General features: G+C 43.7%; 1 protein-coding gene across 3 annotated transcripts in view; it reads left to right on the top strand.

Annotated features, from left to right (window-relative positions):
* mtus1b (microtubule associated tumor suppressor 1b) overlaps positions 1–23,964 on the top strand; it is a 215,240-nt gene that overhangs the window by 144,206 nt on the left and 47,070 nt on the right. For all 3 annotated transcript variants that reach the window (XM_085970777.1, XM_085970776.1, XM_085970775.1), the window contains one exon: positions 5,187–5,428. In XM_085970777.1, coding sequence (XP_085826903.1) covers positions 5,187–5,428 — 242 coding nt within the window. The remainder of the gene's footprint in view (positions 1–5,186; positions 5,429–23,964) is intronic.

The raw sequence follows: 23,964 nt of genomic DNA, 5'->3' as shown, positions 1-23,964 counted from the left end.
CACAGGACTACATGCATACTAAACAGCAGAAGCCGCATGCTATAGACAGAGCTAAGCGATCCCACAATCAACGGATCAGATCAAAGCTCTGCAGTCCTGTCGCATCCAGTCGTGAATGATGGTGAGCCATTAAACAACTAACGGGAGGAGGCGGCTCCATGAATATCCCCATCCTCGATGATGGAGCCCAGTGCAAAAGTCAAGGCTGAAGCATTTGCAACCATCTTCAGCCAGAAGTGCAGAATGGGTGATCCATATCAACCTCGTCCTGAGATCCCCACTGTCACAGAAACCAGTCTTCAGCCAATTCGATTCACTCCACGTGATATGCAGAATCGGCTGAGCACACTGGATACAACAAAGGCTATGCGCCATGACAGCATCCTGGCTGTTGTGCTGAAGACTTGTGCTTCAGAACTAGCCGTGCCGCGAGCCAAGCTGTTCCAGCACAGCTACAACACTGGCATCTACTCGACAATGTGGAAAACTCCCCCAGGTATGTCCTGTCGTCAAAAGTCTGGATAAATCCAATCCGGCCATCAGTCTACTCTCAATCATCAGCGACGTGATTGAAGGTGTCGTTGACAGTGCTATCAAGCGGCACTTGCTCACTGATGCTCAGTTTGGGTTCCACCAGGACCACTCGACTCCAGACCTCGTTAGTGTCTTGGTCCAAACATGGACAAAAGAGCTGAATTTCAAAGGTGAGCGTTTGACCGAGTGTGGCATCAAGGAGTCCTAGTAACTAAAGTCAATGGGAATCGGGCAAACTCTCTACTGGCTGGATTCATACCTAGCACAAAGGAAGTTGGTTGTTGGTCAATCCTCTCCGCCCCAAGACATCGCTGCAGGAGTTCCTCAGGGCAGTGTCCTAGGCCCAACCATTTTCAGCTCCTTAATCAATGACCTTCCCTTCATCATCATAAGGTTAGAAGTGGGGATGTTCGCTGGTTGCACTTAAGTTCCATTCACAACTCCTCAGATAATGAAGCAGTCCATACCCGAATCAAATCAAATCAACTTTTATTGTCATTGTTAGTGCACAAGTGCAGTACAACAAAATGTAGGCTTGTGGCTCCCGAGAGTGTACATTTGGATTAAGACATTTAACATTCAACATACATTTGACTTGTAGTATATTAACATAAATATAACCATAATAAAGTGCATTGGCAGATGTGCAGGCTTTAGAGTTTATTTGTGGAGTTCAGTAGGATGACAGCCCTGGGAAAGAAGCTGTTCCTAAATCTGGTCGTACGGGTGCAAGACCTAGACAATGTAGCAAGACCTAGACAACATTCAGGCTTGGGCAGATAAGTGGCAAGTAACAGTCTTTGCCAGGCACTTGTGGCGCCAATATCTCCAAGCGAGAGTCTAACCACCGCCCCTTGACATTCAAAGGCATTACCGTCACCAAATCCCCCACCATCGACATCCTGGGGGTCACCATTGACCCGAAACCTAACTGGACCAGCCACACACACTGTGGCTACAAGAGCAGGTCAGAGGCTGGGTATTCTGTGGCGAGTGTCTCACTTCCTGACTCCCCAAAGCCTTTCTACCATCTACAAGGCACAAGTCAGATGTGTGATGGAATACTCTCCACTTGACTGGATGAGTGCAGCTCCAACAATACTCAAGAAGCTCGACACCATCCAGAACAAAGCAGCCCGCTTCATTGGCACCCCATCCACCACCTTAAACATTCACGCCCTCCACCACCAACGTACCATGGCTGCAGTGTGTACCACCTACAAGATTCAGTGCAGCAACTTGCCATGGCTTCTTGGACAGCAACTCCCAAACCTGCGAGCTCTACCATCCAGAAGGACAAGGGCAGCAGGCACATGGAAACACCATCACCTGCAAATTCCCCTCCAAGTCACTCACCATCCTGACTTGGAAATATATCGCCATTCTTTCATCGTAGCTGGGTCAAAATCCTGGAACTCCCTAACAGCACTGTGGAGTACATTCACCACATGGACTGCAGCGGTTCAAAAAGGCGACTCATTTCCACCTTCTCGATGGCAATTAGGGATGGGCAATTAATGCTGGCCTTGCCAGCGATGCCCACATCCCAGGAACAAATTTTTAAGAAGCAGCAGGAGAGGAAAATCAATTCCACTGAAGCTTTGTAGGGTTAGCAGGTGACAAACTAATACCAAAAATAAATATTGTCTAATTAAAAGGTTGAATTATCTGAAGCTGAGCTGCTTGGTCCAGTTATTGTCATGTAATTTACTCTCACTACTCCTTAATGTGAGTGAACTACTCATTGAACAGCTGTTTCTGCCCACAATAGCCAGGGCACTTAACATGCTGTGATTGCTGACTTTGTAATTGACTATAATTGTCATGGAAATTGGTTAGCTCTATTAAAAATCAGGCAATTGTTTCAAATGAGTAGTTTAAGTGGTGTGGCTTGAATGAATTAGAAAGGGTTAAGAGAAGAGTGACCATGATGATTCTCACTTTGAGCACTAAATTATAAAATGCTAATGACAAGATCTAAGGAGACTGAGGAAAGATATGATGTGGATCATTTCATGACAAAGGTACAAAAATGTTCAAATAAGCAAGCTATTTAAATAAAATTGAGTATAGGACTAGTAGATACTAGTACAAATTTCATAATCTTCCAGGTTATAGTATAGGTAGTTCCATTGATTGTCTAGCTAGAGTGAAAGTGACAACATTTCGTTTTTTTTAAAAGTATTAATTCTGTGGGATGTGGATTTCACTGGTAGGGCAGGCATTTATTGCCCATCCCTAGTTGCGCTTGAAGGTGGTGGTGAACCACTGCAGTCCGTGTGGTGGAAGTTCTCCCCACAATGCTGTTGGGGAATTCCAGGATTCTAACCCAGTGACAATGAAGGAGCGATATGTCCAGGTCAGGATGGTGTGTGACTTGGATGAGAACTTGGAGGTGATGGTGTTCCCATACACCTGCCCTTGTCCTTCTAGGTGGTGGCAGTCATGTGTTTGGGAGATGTTGCTTAAGGAGCCTTGCCAACTTGGTGCAGTGCATCCTATAGATAGTATACTCCTACAGCCATGGTGTGCCAATAGTGGAGCCAGTGGATGTTTAAGCTAATGGATGGGGCTCCAATCAAGTGGACTACTTTATCCTGGATAGTGTTGAGCATTTTGGATGCTGGAGCTGCACTCATCCAGGCATGTGGACAGTTTTTCTGTAAGTTTCGGTGTCCATTTGACACTGGGAAATTAAGGCGCTCAATGGTCTAATCTAGGGCATTCATCATCCAAATCCAGTATAGTTGCAATGTATGGTCTGTTTGGGGGGGCAGGGGTTGGAGGAGGAGAAAAGAGCATGAACAAGTGCCTGTGATTTGTCCCATTTTGACACTTATTTGCAAGAAGCACCTTTCTTGCAGTTTAACTGTTAGTTAGTTGGCATCTTTATACTATTTTAAAATTGAGAGGATTATGAAATGCAATATTTGAAATATTGAGCTATAAAATTTGATGCCACCTCCATGAAATGTTTCTGAACCAGCACACAGGAAAAAAAGCAACTATGTAATTACACCCATTGCATCCACTAATAAAATTTGCATTGAAGCCTTTCAATCTAGTCATTCTAATTCCACAGTACTCTCAGCATGTGGTATACAAGTGGATAAAGCTTTAAGGGATGCAAATTATAATGTTGCACTAACTCCAATACTCTTGTAAATTTGTTGCATGTATGTCACGGATCTAAGTTATTTGCCACCGGTCTTGTCTGTATATTGCACAATTGCCTCTAATAGAACGTGGGACATGAAACCGAAGCAACTGAATAATGTGTAGGGTCTGGACACAGGAGAACATATTGGAGTATGGGAAAGAAGAACTGCAACATGTCAAAATAATGCAGTTGAAACTGAGGGGGAAGATTAACTTTAACCAACTAGGTCTGGAATAAGTAAATGAATTAGACATGCACTGTTTCCATTAATATTTGATTGGATGCTACTGCGAAATGTAGTTGAACATGTGCAGTTCCAGTGAGTTTTTTGGTTGTTCTTGCCGGACTTCCCACAGATTGGTGAGAAAGGAGGGGAGTGGGTGGGGAAGAGAGACTGCTGCTGGCAAACTCAGCCCTGTCGGGAAGGAGGGCAGCGGGTGGGGATAGAGCCTGCTGCTGGCGAACTGAGCCCTGTCAGAAGAAATTTAAAATTAAAAGTTGAATTGGTGTTTCTATCGGCTTATGTTGAATTGGTGTTCCGGCTCGTTGGCAACTTTTGTGCGCGGAATGCTTCTGCACAGTTTCCACTTCATTGGCAGCAGTCACTCTGATAATAATGAAGATAAGTGAACAAATAATAGTTAAGGCGGGGTGGGAGGGGGGGGAAGGAATGTGACTCTCAAATTAACTTGACATTCTGGTTATGGTAATGCAATCTGACATGCAATCAGATGTTTCCTCTCCCACTGTTGTATCTGTTTCCCTGGGTTTTTTTTGATCCTCTGAAGTGCCTTGGCACAATTTCTTTGCTAAGGGCCATACAAATAGTAGTGGTTGGTTATTTAAGTACAGCTTTGTGTCGTATCCCACTTCTCATGTTTTTCAGTTCCATTTTAAATTCACAGCATACTGCCTTAGCAAATATTATGAAAGATGTACAGATATGTTACAATATGAAGCAGGATAGGATTCTGCTGCCTTAACCCAAAAGGATGCATAATTTTTTTAACATTTGATCTCTGGATGTAGGGGTCACTGTCATGGCCGCATTTATTGCCCATGTCTAGTTGCCTTGAGAAGGTGGTGGTGGGCCGCCTTGAACTGCTGCAGCCTGTGTGGTGATTATTCTTTGTAGCTGTTTGATACAACTGAATGGGTTGCTAGGCCACTTTAGAAGGCAATTAATGTTGACCATGTTGGTGTGGGATTGGGGTCACCTATAGGCCAGACCAGTTAAGGAAGGCAAGTTTCCTTCCCTAAAGGACATTCGTTGAGTTCAGCCTTAACGTGAATTTTTTAACGCCTTAAGTTAATAAAGCTAATCTCTTGATAGTTTGCACAGTCTACACCAAAATTCCAGTCAGCGAAGATAAATATTAAATATGCACCACTATTGCACTTTTGGAAAAATATAACCTTTAATTTCATATGTTGTGAAAATTAATTTTTAATCTAATCTCATTATGTAACAACATACATTTTTGTTTTGTAGCTGACAGAACTTGGGTGAAGTCGAACTCTTCCACACAGAAGCCAGGCTTCCGAACCCCTTATGCATCAACCCAGGCTCCACCGGATCTGCTTCCAGTTGAAAAGAAAGCCCCTGGGTTACCTCACTACAGAACTAAATGTGAGAAGCAGGTTGAATGGATTGCATTGCTGAAAGAACTATTAAAAACCAGTAACCAAAGATTTGAAGCTGTTGCAATAGTGGTTCAATATCTCCAAGCCCAGGTGAGAATTTCTGTTTCTTCTGAGGTTGACTTCTTTGGCTTTGCCGACGGTAATGGTAAAATGGGACAGGTTGATAAATTGATGTAAAATTGACGAGCTTTTGTCCTTCTGATTGAATAATTGTGCTCAAAAGGCTGCGGTAAAAATCTTGAATTGTTGCAAATGGCTTAATTTCTATTGAAGTAGGAATCATTAAAAATTAACTTGGATGAGCTAATGTTCTCTGGGGCAAAAGCTTTGTGGTGGAATGTGCAGGTTCAACGTGTGCTATTCGCTCTTGGTTAACTCTACATGCACATAACTAGTTACTGGTATTTTAGGACTTTACACCACCTGTTACTAAGGATTAAAAGGTAAATGGAACTTGGTTTCTTAATGAAAATCTACTTTCTCGGAAATGGGTGGGGGTGTTTACAAAATGAGAGATCTCGTCACAAATTGGCTGGGTATCCAATTTTCTTTTTTGATGCAAGTAGCTGTTTCTTGGATAGCCTTGTAATTGTGCAATAGCACTGGACCTGTGGTGTGTATAGTTCTGTTTGCATTTGAGGTTTTGTGTCATGCTTACATTTTTCTAACATCAGTTTTACACAAAATTTAGCTGAAATCTTTGAGGGAAGGTAAGTAGTGACATTGGCAACTGGATTTGAATTTGAAACTAGGACCTACAGTTGAACAACAATCTAGAGATTGTTGTGTATGTACCTTTTTAAGAGAAGAACTGATTCTATACTGCAGTACCGGCAGTGACCACCCCTGTATATAAAGCCATAGCAGGCTTCTGTATTTCAGTCTTAACTTACCCTCTGTTCAGTAAATACCTGTTACTATTCTCCTGCAGTCCGTGTATTATTTATACTCGGACACTACATTGGCGACGAACAGGTTCGAACTCACCTGCAGTACTGCATCACCTCACGGGGATCTTTCCCTGAGAAGAAGCTTCTTGGAGGTCGAAGTCAGAGCAATGGGCATCGACCGTGGGCAACTGCCCAAGGATCCATCGGAGTTCGGAGAGTTGCAGGAGAGGCTGTGGAGAGCTGGGCTTGGCTCCCGAGTCAAGGTGTTCCAGCAAATCGTGCTGGTAGCAGGTAGTGCGCTGACCCTTCCGGACTGCGGCGGGCTCGAGCTCGATCGAGCGGCTCTGCAAAGGGGCCGTGCAGCATCGTCAGGAGGAAAAGAGAGAGGGTGGAGCGCACAGGGCGCGGTTGGTGCTCAAGAACCGGGCAGCGTAGCAAAAATAAAACAAGGGGAAGGAAAAGTGAGACACGCCAAAGCCGCGGGTCGCCGCCATTACCCTGCAGAACGCTAGGAGCAGCGTGGCAGCAAGGGGAAAGAAGGAAAAGCGCGGGAGGCGCCATTTTATTCCATTGGGGAAGAAGGAAAAGCGCGGGAGGCGCCATTTTAAATCACCCAAGATGCTGAAAAGTGGCAGTATCACTGCTTTCGACAATGAGGTAGAAGACTGGACCACGTATGTGGAAAGAATTGAAGTGTACTGCGAGGCAAATGAGGTGGCCGATGGAAAGAAGGCGTCGGTATTATTAAATTTGATGGGCGCGAGAACGTACGGCCTATTGCGGAATTTAATTACCCCAGCTAAACCAATGGAGAAAAGTTTTGAAGAGATTGTTAATATCTTACAGGAACACCTAAACCCTACACCGCTGCTGATAGCAGAAAGATTCAAGTTCCATAAAAGAAACCAGCACAAAGATGAGAGCAATGCTGACTATCGTACGGAACTACGCAAGTTATCGAAGCACTGCCAGTTCGGAGCAGGATTGGCAGACCCCTTACGGGATAAGTTTGTCTGCGGGCTCCAGAGTGAAGGAACCCAGAAATGACGACTTTCGGAAAAGGACCTGACGCTGGAACAGGCTTTCAGCGTGGCAGTATCCTACGAAGCAGCAGCACAGGGAGCTGCCGAAATACAACAGAAACCACAAGAATACAGCGCTAACGAAATGGCATATGGAGCAGAAAAGTGCTATCGCTGTGGCAGAACAACCCATGATCAGAAGGACTGCTGGCTTAAGGACAAAGTATGCAGGCAATGTGGGAAAATGGGACACATAGCAAGAGTCTGCAGGTCGGGAAAGAAAACCAACACTACAAGAACTACTAAGGAAAAGTACAAGAAAGTAAAGAAATTGATACAGTAGTTCGGAAGATCAGGAGAGTGATAAGGACTCCGGGAGCAGGAGACTAAGTTGTCTAAAGTTACACATGATCGCAAAGGAGGATCACCGAATCATTTGGGTCACCCTCATGATAGCAGGGTCCCCAGTAAAGATGGAATTGGACACAGGATCAGCCCTAACTGTCATGAATCGACGAGACTATGAGCGGCTATTCCCACACATACCCTTGAAGGACACGTCCATTGTATTGAAGACATAAATGGGGCAAAAAGTCTACCCCAGAGGAAAAATAAGGGTGCCAGTTGAATACAACGGCAAGGAAACACAGAAACTGTATCTATATATACTACCAGATGGAGGACCACCATTATTGGGACGTGAATGGATCCGAAAAATACAATTGGATTGGCATTCCTTTCAGGCGCTAACTGTGACTGATAAAAAGGACGATGACCTCACACCTGGATGACTGTCAAAGATTCTAACTGACGCGAAAGAGGTGTTCCAACAAGGACTTGGGACTCTAAAAGGAGTAACAGCAACGATAAAAATTGAAGATATCGCAAACCCAAAATTTTTTTTTTAAGGCCAGACCGGTACCTTACGCGATCTGCCCAGCCGTTGAAGCAGAGCTGGAGCGTTCGGGTGCGCTGTCCAAGGTGGACTGGAGCGAGTGGGCCACACCCATCGTTCCTGTAATGAAGAAATCATTGAGCAGCACGCCTGGGGAACCGAAGAAGGTTCGCATCTGTGGGGACTTCAAGGTAACTGTGAACACAGTCCTGCACACAGTACAATATCCACTTCCACGGATAGAAGATATTTTCGCCTCACGGAGGGAAACGCTTTACAAAGATTGATCTGGCCCAAGCGTATCTACAAATGGAGGTGGAAGAAGCATCTGGGAAATACCTCACGATAAACACTCACAAAGGCCTTTACCAGTACAACCGACTGGTATTCGGGGTAGCATCAGCTCCGGCTATTTGGCAAAGGGCGATGGAACAAGTCCTGCGAGGGATCCCGGGGACCCAGTGTTATTTGGACAACATCCTGGTCACGGGCGAAAATGACAGTGAACACTTTGCCAACCTGGAGCAGGTGCTCATGAGATTACAGGAATATGGGCTACGAGCCAACCGCCCCAAATGCAAGTTCTTCAGGAGACAAATCTCGTATTGTGGCCACATGATTGATGAGGAAGAGTTGCACAAGTCGCCAGACAAGATTGAGGCTGTAGTCAAGGCTCCAGCACCGGAAAATGTGTCGCAACTGAGGTCGTTCCTCGGATTGGTGAACTACTACCATAAGTTCTTGCCGAATTTATCCACAATTCTGCACCCACTGAATGCCCTACTGCAAACTGGAGTAGCATGGAAGTGGAGTGATGAGTGTAAGCGTGCCTTTCAGGAATGTAAATGCCTAATCACTTCAAAAGAAGTATTGGCCCACTACAATCCAACACTACCGATTTGGTTAGCATGTGATGCGTCTCCCTATGGCAGCAGTGCTGTCACAAATTCCTTGACGGTTCAGAGAGGCCAATAGCCTTTGCGTCGCGCTCGTTAACCTCAGCCGAGCGTAACTACGCCCAGATTGACGGAGGCCCTCAGCCTGGTGTTGGGGGGGTAAAGAAGTTCAATCACTCTCTGCACGGGCAGAAATTCAGCCCCTGGTCTCCATTTTTAACCCAAAGAAGGGCGTTCCGGTGATGACGGCGCAACGGCTGCAAAGATGGTCTCTCTTTCTAGGGGCACATCAGTACGACATAGAGTACAAGGGTACGAAACAGCATGGAAACGCTGATGGGCTGTCGCGCCTACCGTTGCCTACGGTAGAGGAAGCACCTGCAGTGGACCCTGTGGAGATATTCCATGCGACCATAGTTGAATGTCTACCTGTTACAAACTCAAGTATAGAGAAGGAAACCCGAAATGACCCGACACACACTCGGGTCTATGATTTGACGATGAAGGGATGGCCAGCACATGGCGACTCACTGTTGCCAGCATTCTCGCCAAGGAGAGAACAGCTGTCAGTGTGCAGGGGGACCTTTGTGTGGATCCCGAGTGGTAATTCCACCCAAGTTGAGGGAGAGTGCTCAATGAGCTTCATGAGGGTCATCTGGGAGGGGTAAAAATGAAGAGCCTAGCCAGGGCGTTTGTGGTGGCCGGGAATCGATAAAGAAATCGAGGATATGACCAAGAGATGCACAGGATGCCAGAAGGTCCAAAACGCTCCACCACAGGCCCCGCTACATCCATGGGAGTGGCCCTCATCTCCATGGCAACGGGTACACAGTGAGTCCATAAATGGACCAGCAAAATCAATGTTCCTAATCGCCGTGGACGCCCATGCGAAATGGCCAGAGGTCATCAAAATGTCCTCCGCCACCACGGAGAAAACTATTGCAGTCCTACGGACCATCTTCGCCAGGAATGGCTTGCCAGAACAGATTTGCTCCGACAATGGGCCACAGTTTGTGTCCGAGGATTTCCGGAGGTTTCTGAGGAATAATGGGGTGAAGCATTACACATCTGCCCCATATCATCCAGCCACAAATGGATTGGCTGAGAGGTTTGTTCAGCCCTTTTAAAAAGGCCATAAAGGCAATGCATAATGACAACATACCACTACAACACAAGGTGGATAATTTCTTGTTTGCTTACCGGAATGCGACGCATGCGGTCACCAACCAAGCTCCAGCCATAATGTTCTTCAACCGAATGCTAAGATGTCGCCTGGATTTGCTCCAACCAAACATAAGACGAGATGTTGAGGATAAGCAATTCCAGCGCACAAATGAGAAGCCAACTAGGAGCTTCAAGATAGGGCAACCAGTCTTGGCCTGCGACTACCGAACAGAAAAATGGCAGCCAGGAACGATATGCACACAGCAGGGACCACTAATGTACACAGTGGACGTTGGAGAGAGCATCGTGAGACGCCATGCTGACCAGATTCTAGAGTCACAGGACCAAGCCAAACCCGTACCACGAGCAGGTGCACCTGGTAATCAACCCGAAGTACAGATTGCGTCTACCTCAGAAGCAGTGGTATTGGAAGCTGACGAACCAACCAATGACAGAGCCAGAATCGACTCCGCCGCAAGAACAGGATACTCGAGAAAGGCGCTATCCAGTCAGGATCAGGAAGCCTCCTCAAAGACTGAACTTATAAATGATTATTTCAGTTGATGTGTATAGTACAGAGAAAATTGTAATTGTAATTAGTTATGATTTAGTTGTTAAATGAATGTTATGTACTGTATATCTAAAAGGGGAGGAATTGTTGTGTATGTACCTTTTTTTTTAGACGAACTGATTCTATACTGCAGTACCGGCAGTGACCACCCCTGTATATAAAGCCATAGCAGGCATCTGTATTTCAGTCTTAAGTTACCCTCTTTAGTAAATACCTGTTGTTGTTATTGTTCTCCTGCAGTCTGTGTATTATTTATACTCGGACACTACAGAGATGGTTTCCTCGCTGGTCAGATGTCAAGAGAAGTAGATATGATTTTTGGTGCTGTTTCAGGTTTAAAGGGAGTTGTGGGAAATGAAGGAAAAATAAAATGTGCATTATTGTACTCTTTTTAGGCATAGAGGTAGACCGAGGAGGTATCCTCTGCATCTGCCCAAAGCTGTACCAGGAGTACAACATGTACAGAAAAAGGATGTCCTACTTCTTTGCATTGATGTGCCTCATTTTGGTACAGATTTTCAGTGAGGTATAACCAAGTTTTTTTTTTTTTTTTAATTCATTTATGATGTTGGCATTGCTGGCAAGGCCAGCTTTTATTGCCCATCCCTAATTGCCCTCTAAGGTGGTGGTGAGCCACCACCTTGAACCGCTGCAGTCCGTAGTGAAGGTACTCCCACAATGTTAGGTAGAGTGTTCCAGGATTTTGAACCAGTGACGATAAAGGATCGGTGATATATTTCCAAGTCAGGATGGTGTGTGACTTGGAGGGGAACTTGGAGGTAGTGGTGTTCCCATGTGCCTGCTGCCCTTGTCCTTCTAGGTGGAAGAGGTCGCGGGTTTGGGAGATGCTGCCGAAGAAGCCTTGACGAGTTGCTGCAGTGCATCGTGAAAGAAGTCAGAAATGTTTGTAGCAACTCTTGATGTGGTTGCTCTCAATTATTCTGGAATTGGCATTTTAATCATTAGGATTTTTTCAGCAGCTGCTTCTGTTGAAATGGAACTTGATAGTTGATGCTTTAGAACTTTAAACATTGAATTTTGTGGATTTGCTTCTTTATTGAGATCTGTAGGAAGCTTTGAAAATTTGTTCCATGTATTGTCCATTTAATTGACTTGTGCTACATGTACTGTTTTTTGGCTTGAAGTTTGTATTTATGTGAAAAAGTAAAATAGATTGGAGAAAGTGGATGAGGTATAGGTTTTAATAAGCCATTTTTCATCCATCCCCAATTAGAAGGTTTGGATTTAAATGCCCTAGATTGCATATGTTATGACTATACACTATACAATTTGCATATACTGAACTATAAACTGTTTTACAAATGTATGCCAACAGTATTGCTATATAATTCAGGACACTTAAATCTGGACTGAGTCTTTTGTGAAATCTGAATCTTGTCTGTGAATATCCATCTGTGTTCTGCTTCTTCACAATCGCTCCAGCTGCTTCACTGACTTGCTAACACTAGCTCATCCACCTGCCACTAAAACCCTTGTGTGTCTTTTTAAAGTTCCATCACTAACAACTCACATTTATATTGTGCCTTTAATAAAAGTCCCAAGTCACCTTAAATGGAAATAGGGATTCCAGAGAGTAAGGCTCTCCATCTCTCCGACACTTAATTACAATTTCTTGCCCTAAAATGCAATTCCCTCCATGACTTTGTCCCTCTCTACATGTGAAACGTAGAAGAATGGCAGGTTCATGGTGCACCTGAGCATCATGAACCACCATCCCCATACCCACCCACCAGCAGCTGCACAATCTCTTGGGAGAGGTCAAAAACCCTAGGCCAATTCAGGGGGAGAAACCCTAAGCAATTGCTCTGTGACCTCTGAGGCGAATCCAGACAATTTCCACGAGAAGCATGATCATGAGACACATTGTCCAGTGCCCCACACATCTTTCTGTAAGCTGTGGTATCAACCATGACACATTTATCCAGCTCCTTTTTGAATGTTTGTCGTGAATCTGTACTCAGGGCACTAGCCAGCATTTTGTTCCAGAGATTGACCCTCTGCAAAAAGAAAAACTTCCTGACATCTAACCTTCTATTCTTGCATAATTTGTATGTGTCCCCAGTCCGCTGTCTTCCTCCTTCGCCCCCCCTCCCCCACCTCCTTGCCAATCCCACGAGACTCTACTTCGTAGCCTATTGTGTGGCACCATGTCAAAGGCTTTTTAAAATTTTGAGTATACAATGTCGACTGGGCTACCTATGCCCACCAACCTAGTAACTACCTCACAACATTCAGTCTGGCTGGTGGGACATGATCTTTTCCAAAAGCCATTTTGAGTCTTTAATAAACCTTCCTCTGTTAAGGTGGCCATATCTAACCCATTCTAGCAATTTTATTGCAACCAATTTCTAGCTAATGTGTTTGTAATTTTACACTCTTGCCTTGTTGGGCTTTTTGAAAAGCATCAGAACATGGGCCTCTCTCCTGTCCATGGGAGTAATCCCAGACACTGGGCTATTGAATATGTGCAAGGGGTTTACTTGAGCACATTTCTTTGAGAACTCTTGGGTGAGTGTCTTCAGGACCAGCAGCCCAATCTGTTTTGAGGCTTTTTCTTTTTCAGCATCCAGAGTCAACTGTACATTGCATTATTGGTACTGAAATGAAGATTGGTGCAAAGTAGTCATTTAAAACCTTGGCTATATCCTTGGAGTCCACCTGAATATGCCCTGAGGAATCCTTATGACTTTGCAGTCCTTAGTGTCCCTGTGGCTCCTAACCTAGTTTGAAAGATTTTACTAGTCATTCCACAGCTATCCACTATCATCATCTTTAATTACTTTTTGACTGCTCTGATGGCATGTTTTATTGTCGTAAGCTGAGCTTGATACCTATCCCTGTCTTCCTGAGAACTATTTTCTTTTAGTCTACAAAAGTTTTGTTTTGATCAAGCCTGATTTTTGTCCCTGCACATGACTTCTTTCGTATTAGGATAGTTTTTAAGGTATTCCATTTTTCTGTGGTAATTTCCCCACGCAATAGGATTGCCCAGTTGATTCGATTTCAAGTTGCCTACCATCTTTACAAATTTAGCCCTCTTGAAATCTGGAACTAACATTACATTTTTAGCCATTTTGGTTTGGATGATCAATGTAATTTAATATTGTTACTGTTGCCCAATTGGTTCCTGATGCTGCATCAGGGTCATTACTAAAATTCAAAAAGTATCTGGTTTTCTCATAGTTTTCTCTAAGAGTATAAATAGGAGCAGGAGTAGGCCATACAACCCTCCGAGCCTGCTCCATTCAGTAAGATCATGGCTGATCTTTTACCTCAACTCCACTTTCCCACCCTATCCCAATATTGCTTCTACTTAGCTACAAATATCTACAAATCTATTATCTGACCTGCCTTCAATGGCTCACCACTGGACCAGGCAGTAGTGGAAATTAATGTTTCAGGACTCTTGAAGTCCAATTGATTTGTCAAACCATTTAACGTACAATTTCCTTGCACTGAAACACTTCAGCTGATGAAAGGTTACCTGTATTTAAATCTCTCTGGCTTTGCCCCACTTAGCTTTTGCTGTATTGCCAACTTTCATAAAGCAAGGTAAATCTCCAGCACAAGTGGGAAAGCTTTGTCTATTTAGTAAGAGTTCAAAATATAAATACTCTTGAGAATAGAACAGCAACTTGTATTTATATTGTACTTTTTTTATATAAAAAATATTCAAAAGTACGTCACAAATCAGCTTAACAGAAGCAGATACTCAGCTAGAAAGGGGGACGTTGGGAGATATGCCCAGAAGCTTGGTTGAAGGAGTTTTTTTTTAGAAAAGAGGGATTGAAGGAGGGAATTCCTTTGAGTAGGATCTGGGTGGCTGGGACCAAGGTAGGGTGGGGTGCAGAGAATGGAACGTTAGGAAGTGGGTTGTGGCACGCCAGAAGCCTTGTAGAATAAACATAGGGTGGGGCAAAGCAACAGAGATTTAAATACTAGGATAAGATTTTTAATTTAATGCATTAGGGGAAAAGGAGCCAATGTATGTCAGCCAAAATGGATGACGGGTAAGTCGGATTTGATGCAGGACAAGATGTGCAGCAGAGTTTTAGAAAAGTTAAAGTTTGGGGGTGGAGGATGGGAGCCTACCAAGGAGAGTGTTGAGTAGTCCAGTCTGGATTTGACACAGGCATATCAAAGTTTCAATAGTAGTTGGGTTGAGGTGGTGGGGACAGGCCATGTTACGGAGGTGGAAATATGCAATCTTTGTGATAGAGAGGATGTAGAATCAGAATCTAACAATACACCATGGTTATGAATGCGCTGAGATGGTGAGCAGGTGGATTGAAGTTGTGGTGGGAATGAAGGTGATTGCTTTGGTCAGTCTGATGTTTAGCTGGAAGAAGTTCTGACTCGCCCAAGACTGGATGTTTGACATCTAATCAATCTGCCAGCACAGAGATCATTGAAAGGTGATGGAGAATTGGAGTTGGGTGTTATGGGATCAGCTGCCACATGCATGCCAATATTCCCAAGGGGCAGCATGTTGAAAGGGTGGTGCACTCCAGAGGTGATCGGTGCAGGAAGAGAGAAAGGAGGGTATTGCTGCAGATGCATTGGGCAGACATGTGGCAAATGAAATTTAACGCAGAAAAGTGCAAAGTGATACATTTTGGTAGCAAGAATGAGGAGAGGCAATATAAACTAATGGGTACATTCCTAAAGGGGGTGCATGAAAAGAGACCTGGGGGTATATATGCACAAATCGTTGAAGGTGGCGGGGCAGGTTGAGAAGGCGATTTATAAAAAATTAAAAAAAAACATATGGGATACTGGGCTTCATGAATAGAGGTAGAGAGTACAAAAGCAAGATGGGTATGGTAAACCTTTTATAAAATATTTGTTCAGCCTCAACTGGAATATTGTGTCCAATTCTAGGCACCACACTTTTTAGGAAGGATGTGAAGGCTTTAGAGAGGGTGCAGAAAAGATTTACAAGAATGGTTCCAGGGATGAGGGACTTCAATTATGTGGATAGACTGGAGAAGCTGGGGTTGCTCTCCTTAGGGCAGAGAAGGTTGAGAAGATTTGATAGAGGTGTTAAAAATCATTGAGTGGTCTGGACAGAGTAGATCGAGAGAAACTGTTCCCAGTGGCAGAAGGGTCGAGAACCAGAGGGCACAGATTCAAGGTGATTGGCAAAAGAACCAAAGGCATCATGAGGAAAATACTTTTTTATGTAGCGAGTGGTTAGGATCTGGAATGCACTTCCTGAAAGGGTGGTGGAGGCGAACTCGGTTGTGGCTTTCAAAAGGGAATTGGATATTACCTGAGGGGGGGGAAAAAAAAATTGCAGGGCTACAGGGAAAGGGCGCGGGGGTGTGGGACTAGCTGAAGTGCTCTTGCAGAGAGCTGGCACGGGCTCAACAGGCCGAATGGCCTCCTTCTGTGCTGTAACCATTCTATGATTCTAGGCAAGTAGGACAGCAGAGGAATATTAAAGGTTGGGGTAGGGATTCGGACGAAGTTTGTTTTGAAATGCTAAGCTGCTTTCTTCTACAGCAAGGTGAAAGAGCAACAGTAATGATCAGGGTCTCTCTAACCAATCAGTACAACATGCGTTTGCACAATACATAAATTTGCATTCCCACATTGATGGGTCGTCATAACTCAAACAGATTGCGCCGGATCTTGTTGGAGTGGGGCATTTCACAGTTGAGACTTTTTTCTGCACCCTTCAACTCCGAAGTTTTCTGTGCTGTAACTTGCTGGAAGTGTGAGCTGATAATGGCGCCATTAACAGGGGCTATGGTACCTTGGTTAACAGCAGGACCAACACTATGTCCTTAACCAATGAGATTTAAGGCATCAGAAAGATGCACAGGAATGACTGAGATGGAAGTTGAATTAGACTGGGTGAATTAGTCAAATCGGGTACAGAAAGAGACAAAAAGATTGAATTGAGAGAGAAAAAGACAAAGGAAAAGAAAAAAATAATTTTGTTTAAATTGCTAAACAATTGACTACATGCAGGAATGAGATTGAATACTTGAATATCATTCTGGGCCAGAGAGGTTGATTGGCAGTGCACTAACAGTTATCTCATTGTTAAAAAGGTAGCTATGCTCTTAATGACCAGATTTTGCTTTCTCTGGCGAGTTTAATGAGCAATTAATGTGCAAATCGAGTGAGTTCTTAAAAAAAAAAAAAAAAAATAACTGGGAGACTAAGGGCGAGATATCGTTTGTGCAAAGCAAATAGTGGAGCGGCATAAATCAATCAGCAAGTTTGGGAGATTCGCAACACACTGCGTATCTCTTAATCCCCTGATCTTGCTGGCTGATTTGTGCATTAATAACGGTGTGCATCATTAACATTTTTATTTTTCCAGCACGATCCAGCCCAATAACTCTATCCTGCCCTACAGCCCTGGACAGAGCTACATCTACCTGTGGTTCCTTTCTTCATGCTTCTTGCAACAGTTGTGTGACTGACTTTTTATTTCATTTTATTTTGTTTTGTTTTTTTAAAGCCCCTCTTATTGTCAAAAGGCCTGACCCTCTTCTACTCTTCTCTCAAACCAACAAATCAAAGGATTTTCTAATACAATTCTGAAGTGTCTTTCTGAATAACCGACAAGCTAACACATTGCCTAGTTTAGTCTCTGAGGTAGGGCACCAACTTCTATTGAAGATATTAGCCATATTTTCATCTTGGTGCCTTCTATTAATATACAAAAGTACTGACTATGCAGTGTTTTTAAAACCTCAAATTGTAAGTCCTTTTCCAAATCCTTTCTTTAGAAAAATGGTCAGAAAATCTATCCAGGCTAAACCTGGCTAATGAGCACATCTGCACATTTTGGATGCAGTTGCGGAATCTTGCATAGGGAACGGTGGGGGTTTGGGGAGATGGCGAGGAAAGAGTTTGAGGGCGGTTGTGAGGAGAAATACGAATGCCAAACCATGCGGTCAGATCATAGAATCATAGAAAGTTACAGCATGGAAGGAGGCCATTTCAGCCCATCCTGTCCGCGCTGGACAAAAGAGCTATCCAGCCTAATCCCACTTCCCAGCTCTTCATCCATAGCCCTGCAGGTTAGAGCATCCCAAGTGCACATCAATGTACTTTTTAAATGTGGTTAGGGTTCCTGCCTCTACCACCCCTTCAGGCAGTGAGTTCCAGACCCCCACAACCCTCTGGGTGAAGAAATGTCCCCTCTAAACCTTCCCCCAATTATTATTTTAAATCTGTGCCCCCTGATTTTTGACCCCTCTGTTAAGGGAAATAGGTCCTTTCTATCCCCTTTTATCTATGCTCCTCATAATTTTATACACCTCTAAGGTCTCCCCTCAGCCTCCTCAAGGAAAACAGACCCAGCCTATCCAGTCTTTCCTCATAGCTAAGATTCTCTACTCCTGGCAACATCCTTGTGAATTTCCTCTGTACCCTTTCTAGTGCAATCACATCTTTCCTGTAATGTGGTGACCAGAACTGCACGCAGTACTCTAGCTGAGGCCTAACTAGTGTTTTATACAGTTGAAGCATAACCCCCCTGCTCTTGTATTCTATGCCACGGCTAATTAAAGGCGAGCATTCCGTATGCCTCCTTAACCACCTTATCTACCTGGTCTGCTACCTTCAGGGATCTGTGGACATGCACTCCAAGGTCCCTTTGTTCCTCGACACTACTCGGTGTCCTACCATTTAATGTGTATTCCCTTTCCTTGTTAGCCCTCCCCAAATGTATTACCTCACACTTCTCCAGATTGAATTCCATTTGCCACTGTTCTGCCCACCTAACCAATTTATTGATATCTTCGTGCAGTCTACAGCTTCCTTCTTCAGTATCAACCACACAGCTGCTTTTAGTATCATCTGCAAACTTCTCAATCATACCCTCTATGTTCAAGTCAAGATCGTTGATATATACCACAAAAAGCAAAGGACCTAGTACTGAGCCCTGCAGAACCCCACTGGAAACAGCCTTCCAGTCACACACACACACCCATCAACCATTACTCTCTGCTTCCTGTCTCTGAGCCAGCTTTGAATCCAACTTGACACTTTGCCCTGGATCCCATGGGCTTTTAACTTCGTGACCAGTCTGCCATGTGGAGCCTTCTCAAAAGCCTTGCTAAAGTCCATATACACTACATCAAGCACACTACCCTCATCTACCCTCCTTGTTACCGCCTCTCAAAATTCAATCAAGTTTGTCAGACACGACCTTCCCTTAACAAATCCGTGCTGACTGTCCTTAATTAATCTGTGTCTTTCTAAATGAAGATTTATCCTGTCCTTCAGAATTCTTTTCAACAATTTTCCCACCACTGAGGTTTGGCTGACTGGCTTGTAATTACTCGATCTATCCTTTTCCCCCTCTTTTAAACAAGGGTACCACATTAGCAGTCCTTCAGTCTTCTGGCACCACACCTGAAGCCAGAGAGGATTGAAAAATGGCCAGTGCCTCTGCTATTTCCTCTTTTGCTTCGCTTAACAGCCTGGGATACATTTCATCTGGGCCTGGGGATTTATCCACTTTTAAAGCTGCTAAACCCCTTAATACTTCCTCTCTCTCTGTTTATTTCATCTAATATTTCACACTCCTCCCCCACCCCCCCCCCCGATAGTAATGTCTGCTTTTCCCCTCTCATTTGCGAAAACAGACGCAAAGTATTCATTAAGAACCCTACCGACGTCTCCTGCCTCCACACACACATTACCCTCATGATCTCTAATAGGCCCTACCCTTTAGTTATCCTCTTTACCTCTTAATGTATTTATAAAACATCTTTGGGTTTTCCTTGATTTTACTTGCCAAGAATTTTTCATGCTCTCTCTTTGCTTTCCTAATATCCTTTTTAATTGCACCCCTGCACTTTCTGTATTCTTCAAGATTCTGGAGTATTCAACCCTCGGTATCTGTCATATGCCTCCCTTTTTGTTTCTTTATCCTACCCTGCATGTCTCTAAACATCCAGGGAGCTCTAGATTTGTTCGTCCCACCTTTTAAGGGCACGTATTTGGTCTGAACCCTCCGGATCTTGTCCTTGAATGCCTCCCACTGCTCTGACACTGATTTACCTTCAAGTAGCTGTTTCCAGTCCACTATGGCTAAATCCCCCCTGAGCTTAGCAAAATTTGCTTTTGCCCAGTTTTGAATTTTTATTCCTGGTCTATCCTTGTCCTTTTCCACAACTACCTTAAATCTAACAGAATTATGGTCACTAGCACCAAAATGCTCCCCCACTCATATGCCTTTTAACTACCCAGCTTCAGTCCCTAAAACTGAGTCCGGAACCGCCCCCTCCCTTGTTGGGCTAGCTACATACTGGCTAAAAAAGTTCTCCTGGATGCATTTTAGGAATTCCGCACCCTCTATACCCTTCACACTAATTTTATCCCAGTTAATATGGGGGTAGTTGAAATCCCCTACTATTACTGCCCTATAGTTTTTGCACTTCTCGGAAATTTGTGTACATATTTGTTCTATCTCCCTCTTACTGTTTGGGTGTCTGTAGTACACTCCCAGCAGTGTGATCGTCCCTTTTTTGTTTTTCAATTCGACCCATATGGCCTTGTTTGATGATCCCTCCAACATATCATCCCTCCTCACAGCTGTAATAGTTTATTTAATCAATACCATGACCCTCCCCCTCTAGCCCATCTGAAAATCCTGTAACCAAGAATGTTGAGCTGCCATACCTGCCCCTCTTTCAGCCACGTCTCTAATAGCTATAATATCATAGTCCCAAGTATTGACTGTCCTCAGCTCATCTGCCTTGTTCACTATACTCCTTGCATTGAAGTATATACCATTTAGTACAGGCAAACCTCCTTGTTGATTACTATCTAGCCCTTGATTCCTCTGTCCTTCCAATTGACTTTCTATGTTTTTGTTTTCCAATTCCAGTTTTTCTTCCCTCCCTATTGACTCTATACTTAGGCTCCCACCCCCCCTGCCAAGCTAGTTTGAACCCTCCCCAACAGCACTAGCAAACCCTCCCACGAGGATATTGGTCCCATTCCCGTTGAGGTGCAATCCATCTGGCTTGTAGAGGTCCCACCTCCCCCAGAAACAGTTCCAATTCCTCAGGAATCTAAAGCCCTCCTTCCTACACCATCTCTCCAGCCACACATTCATCTGCTCTATCTTCCTATTTCTGAACTCACTAGCACGTGGCACTGGTAGGAGATTACTACCTTTTTGAGGTCCTGCTTTTTAATCTCTTTCCTAGCTCCCTAAATTCTGCTTGCAGGACCTAGCCCTCTTCCTACCTATGTCGTTGGTACCGATATGGACCATGACCTCTGGTTGTTTACCCTCCCCCCTCAGAATGCCCTTCATCCGTTCAGGGACATCCTTGACCCTGGAACCAGGGAGGCAGAAATGCCTGTCTGCTCCCCTAACTATTGAATCCCCTATTACTATTGCTCTCCCTCACCTCTTCCTGCCCGCCTGTGCAGCTGAGCCTTCCATGGTGCGGTGGACTTGGCTCTGGCTGCATTCCCCAGAGGAACCATCGCCCTCACCAGTAGACCATCTTCCATGGTGCTGTGGACTTGGCTCTGGCTGCATTCCCCAGAGGAACCATCGCCCTCACCAGTAGACCATCTTCCATGGTGCTGTGGACTTGGCTCTGGCTGCACTCCCCAGAGGAAGCATCTGTCTTAAAACAATAGGGGCCAATTTAAATGCATAAGCTCAAGAATGGTAGTTGGATTTTAATGTAAGTAAATAGTTATGCACATTGCCATGAGAAGCATTGAGATGTACATTAAGGGATGCCCATTAGCTACAGTGGAGAAGTAGTTGAGTCACTTGAAACCATTGTTAATGTATCTAATTTGAAGTTATTAGCGAGATTAATTATATATTGGAATGCTGCTTAAGGGCATTTAATCAGTTGAAGTAACTTATAACCTTTAGTGGATCATTGAGGCCATATTTGGGATATCATTTTCATAGAATCATAGAATAATACAGCACAGAAAGAAGCCATTCGGCCCATCGTGGCTATGCCAGCTCTTTGGTCGCACTATCCAACTAATGTCGCTCCCCCTGTCATTTCCTCATAGCCCTGCAGATTTTTCCCCTTCCAAATATTTATCCAACTCCCTTTCGAATGTTACTAATGAACAGCTGCCTTAACTTGTCCTGCCACCTTCAAAGATTTGTGTTCATACAGCCCCAGGTTTCTCTCTTCCTGCACCCCCTTTAAAATTGTGTAATTTAGTTTATATTGCCTCTCCTCATTCTTCCTACCAAAGTGCATCATTTCACTCCTCTGTGTTAAATTTCATCTGCTGTGTGTCTGCCCTTTTCACCAGTCTATCTATGTCCTCCTGAAATCTGTTACTACCCTCCTCATTGTTTACTACATTTCCGAGTTTTGTGTCATCTGCAAACTTTGAAATTATGCTCTGTATAAGTCCAGGTCACTATATACCAAAAAGAGCAGTTGTCTTAATACCAACCCCTGGGGAACACCACTGTATACTTCCCTCTGGTCTGAAAAACAATCTTTCACCCCTACTGTTTTCTGTTTTTTGGCCAATTTCATATCTACACTGCCGCTGTCCCTTTAATCCCATGGGCTTCAGTTTTGCTAACTAGCCAATTATGTGGTACTTGGTCAAATGCCTTTTAAGTCCATATACACACATCAACTGCACTACCTTCATCCTTTCTGTTATTTCATCAAAGAACTCAAATCAAGTTAGTTGAATGCAATTTGCCTTTAACAAATCTGTGCTGACTTCATTTATTAGCTCATGCTTTTCCAAATGGCAATTAATTTTGTCACGGATTATTGGCCTTAAAAGTTTCCCCACCACCGACATTAAGCTGACTGGCCTGTAGTTTGCCGGGTTTATCCCTCACCCTTTTTTTGAACAGGGGTGTAACATTTGCAATCCTCCAGTCCTCTGACACCACTCCCATAAAGGCGGAGGATTGGAAGATTGTGACCACAGCCTCTGCAATTTCAGCCCTTTGTTCTCAGTAACCTAGGATGCATTCCATCCGAACCGGGTGACTTTTCTACTTTGAGGAGATGCCAACCTTTAAGCACCTCCTCCTCTTCTATTTTTATCCTATCCAACAGCAGTACTACCTTCTCCTTCACTGCTACATTGACAGCATCCTCTTCTCCCATGAAGACTGATGCAAAGTACTCATTTAGTACCTCCGCTATGTCCTTAAGATCTCCTTTTTAGTCCCTAATCGGTCCCACCCTTCCTTTGACTACTTTCAAAATACATTGTTTGATAAAAAAGGTAAAAATTGCAACTTTTTGGAAATATGAAATCAAATTAGAAAATGCTGAAAATATAGAACAAGTTTGTTAACTGAGAAAGGTTGGGTTAAAATTTGGGTATAAACTCTTCATCAATACTGGACAAGGGTCAACATTGAAATCCAGAACCTTAACCAATCTTTCCTTTTATTGTTGCTGAAACCTCCTGTAAGTTTGTTGTGTACAGTCCGCTCCTGTTAATTTTGAAGTTTTTTGGCTGAAATAGGTTATGCAATAGTTTTAAGTCATTTAACTAAAATACCACAGCAGGGTTTTACCACCACAGGGGTTTTTGCGTTCTTTAAATGAAAATCAATAGATAATTTAAATTAGCAGCTTTGAATTTAGAGGCGTAGACTGCATCGTAAATGCTCCATGGGAACAAGATTGCTACTTTGCATGTCCAATATCTGGTGATGAAGTGTTGCCTGGAGTTGAACGTAGATCCCTGATATACTTAGCTTGCGAGATAGAACACGGGCCTTACCTGAGTGGCTCAGATTTCAGAAAGTACTAGAATTAAAACTTGGACCACAGCTTAGGCTTTAAACGGCAGAATAACTTTATTAAAAGCACAAAAAAAATAACACGGTGCAACAGATTACAGTAATTTCCAGGACATAACCATTCCACCTTTGGTTTAGAAAATAAATACTCGATGCTTCAGTAGTTCCTTTTTAATTTTGCACCTGCAACAGCTTCCATTAGTAATAACCTTGTATCAAGTCCCTAGCTTTCCTCTTGATTGCTACCTTTTTGGTGAGCTGGGAGCACACACTGAGATACCCCTTTTGAAGTTTGACCAGGAATAATGAAAATTCAGAATGTATTTTCCAAAATCAGATAAAGCTGCAATCATACAGAACCTTAGATACAAATAAAGGGAAGGATTTGCATTTATTTAGCATCTTTTATAACCTCA

This window comes from Somniosus microcephalus, chromosome 2 (assembly GCF_052327205.1).
Source record: "Somniosus microcephalus isolate GS21.2 chromosome 2, FLI_Smic_1.0, whole genome shotgun sequence".
Classification (NCBI taxonomy): domain Eukaryota; kingdom Metazoa; phylum Chordata; class Chondrichthyes; order Squaliformes; family Somniosidae; genus Somniosus; species Somniosus microcephalus.
This window is presented reverse-complemented; position numbering and strand designations above follow the sequence as displayed.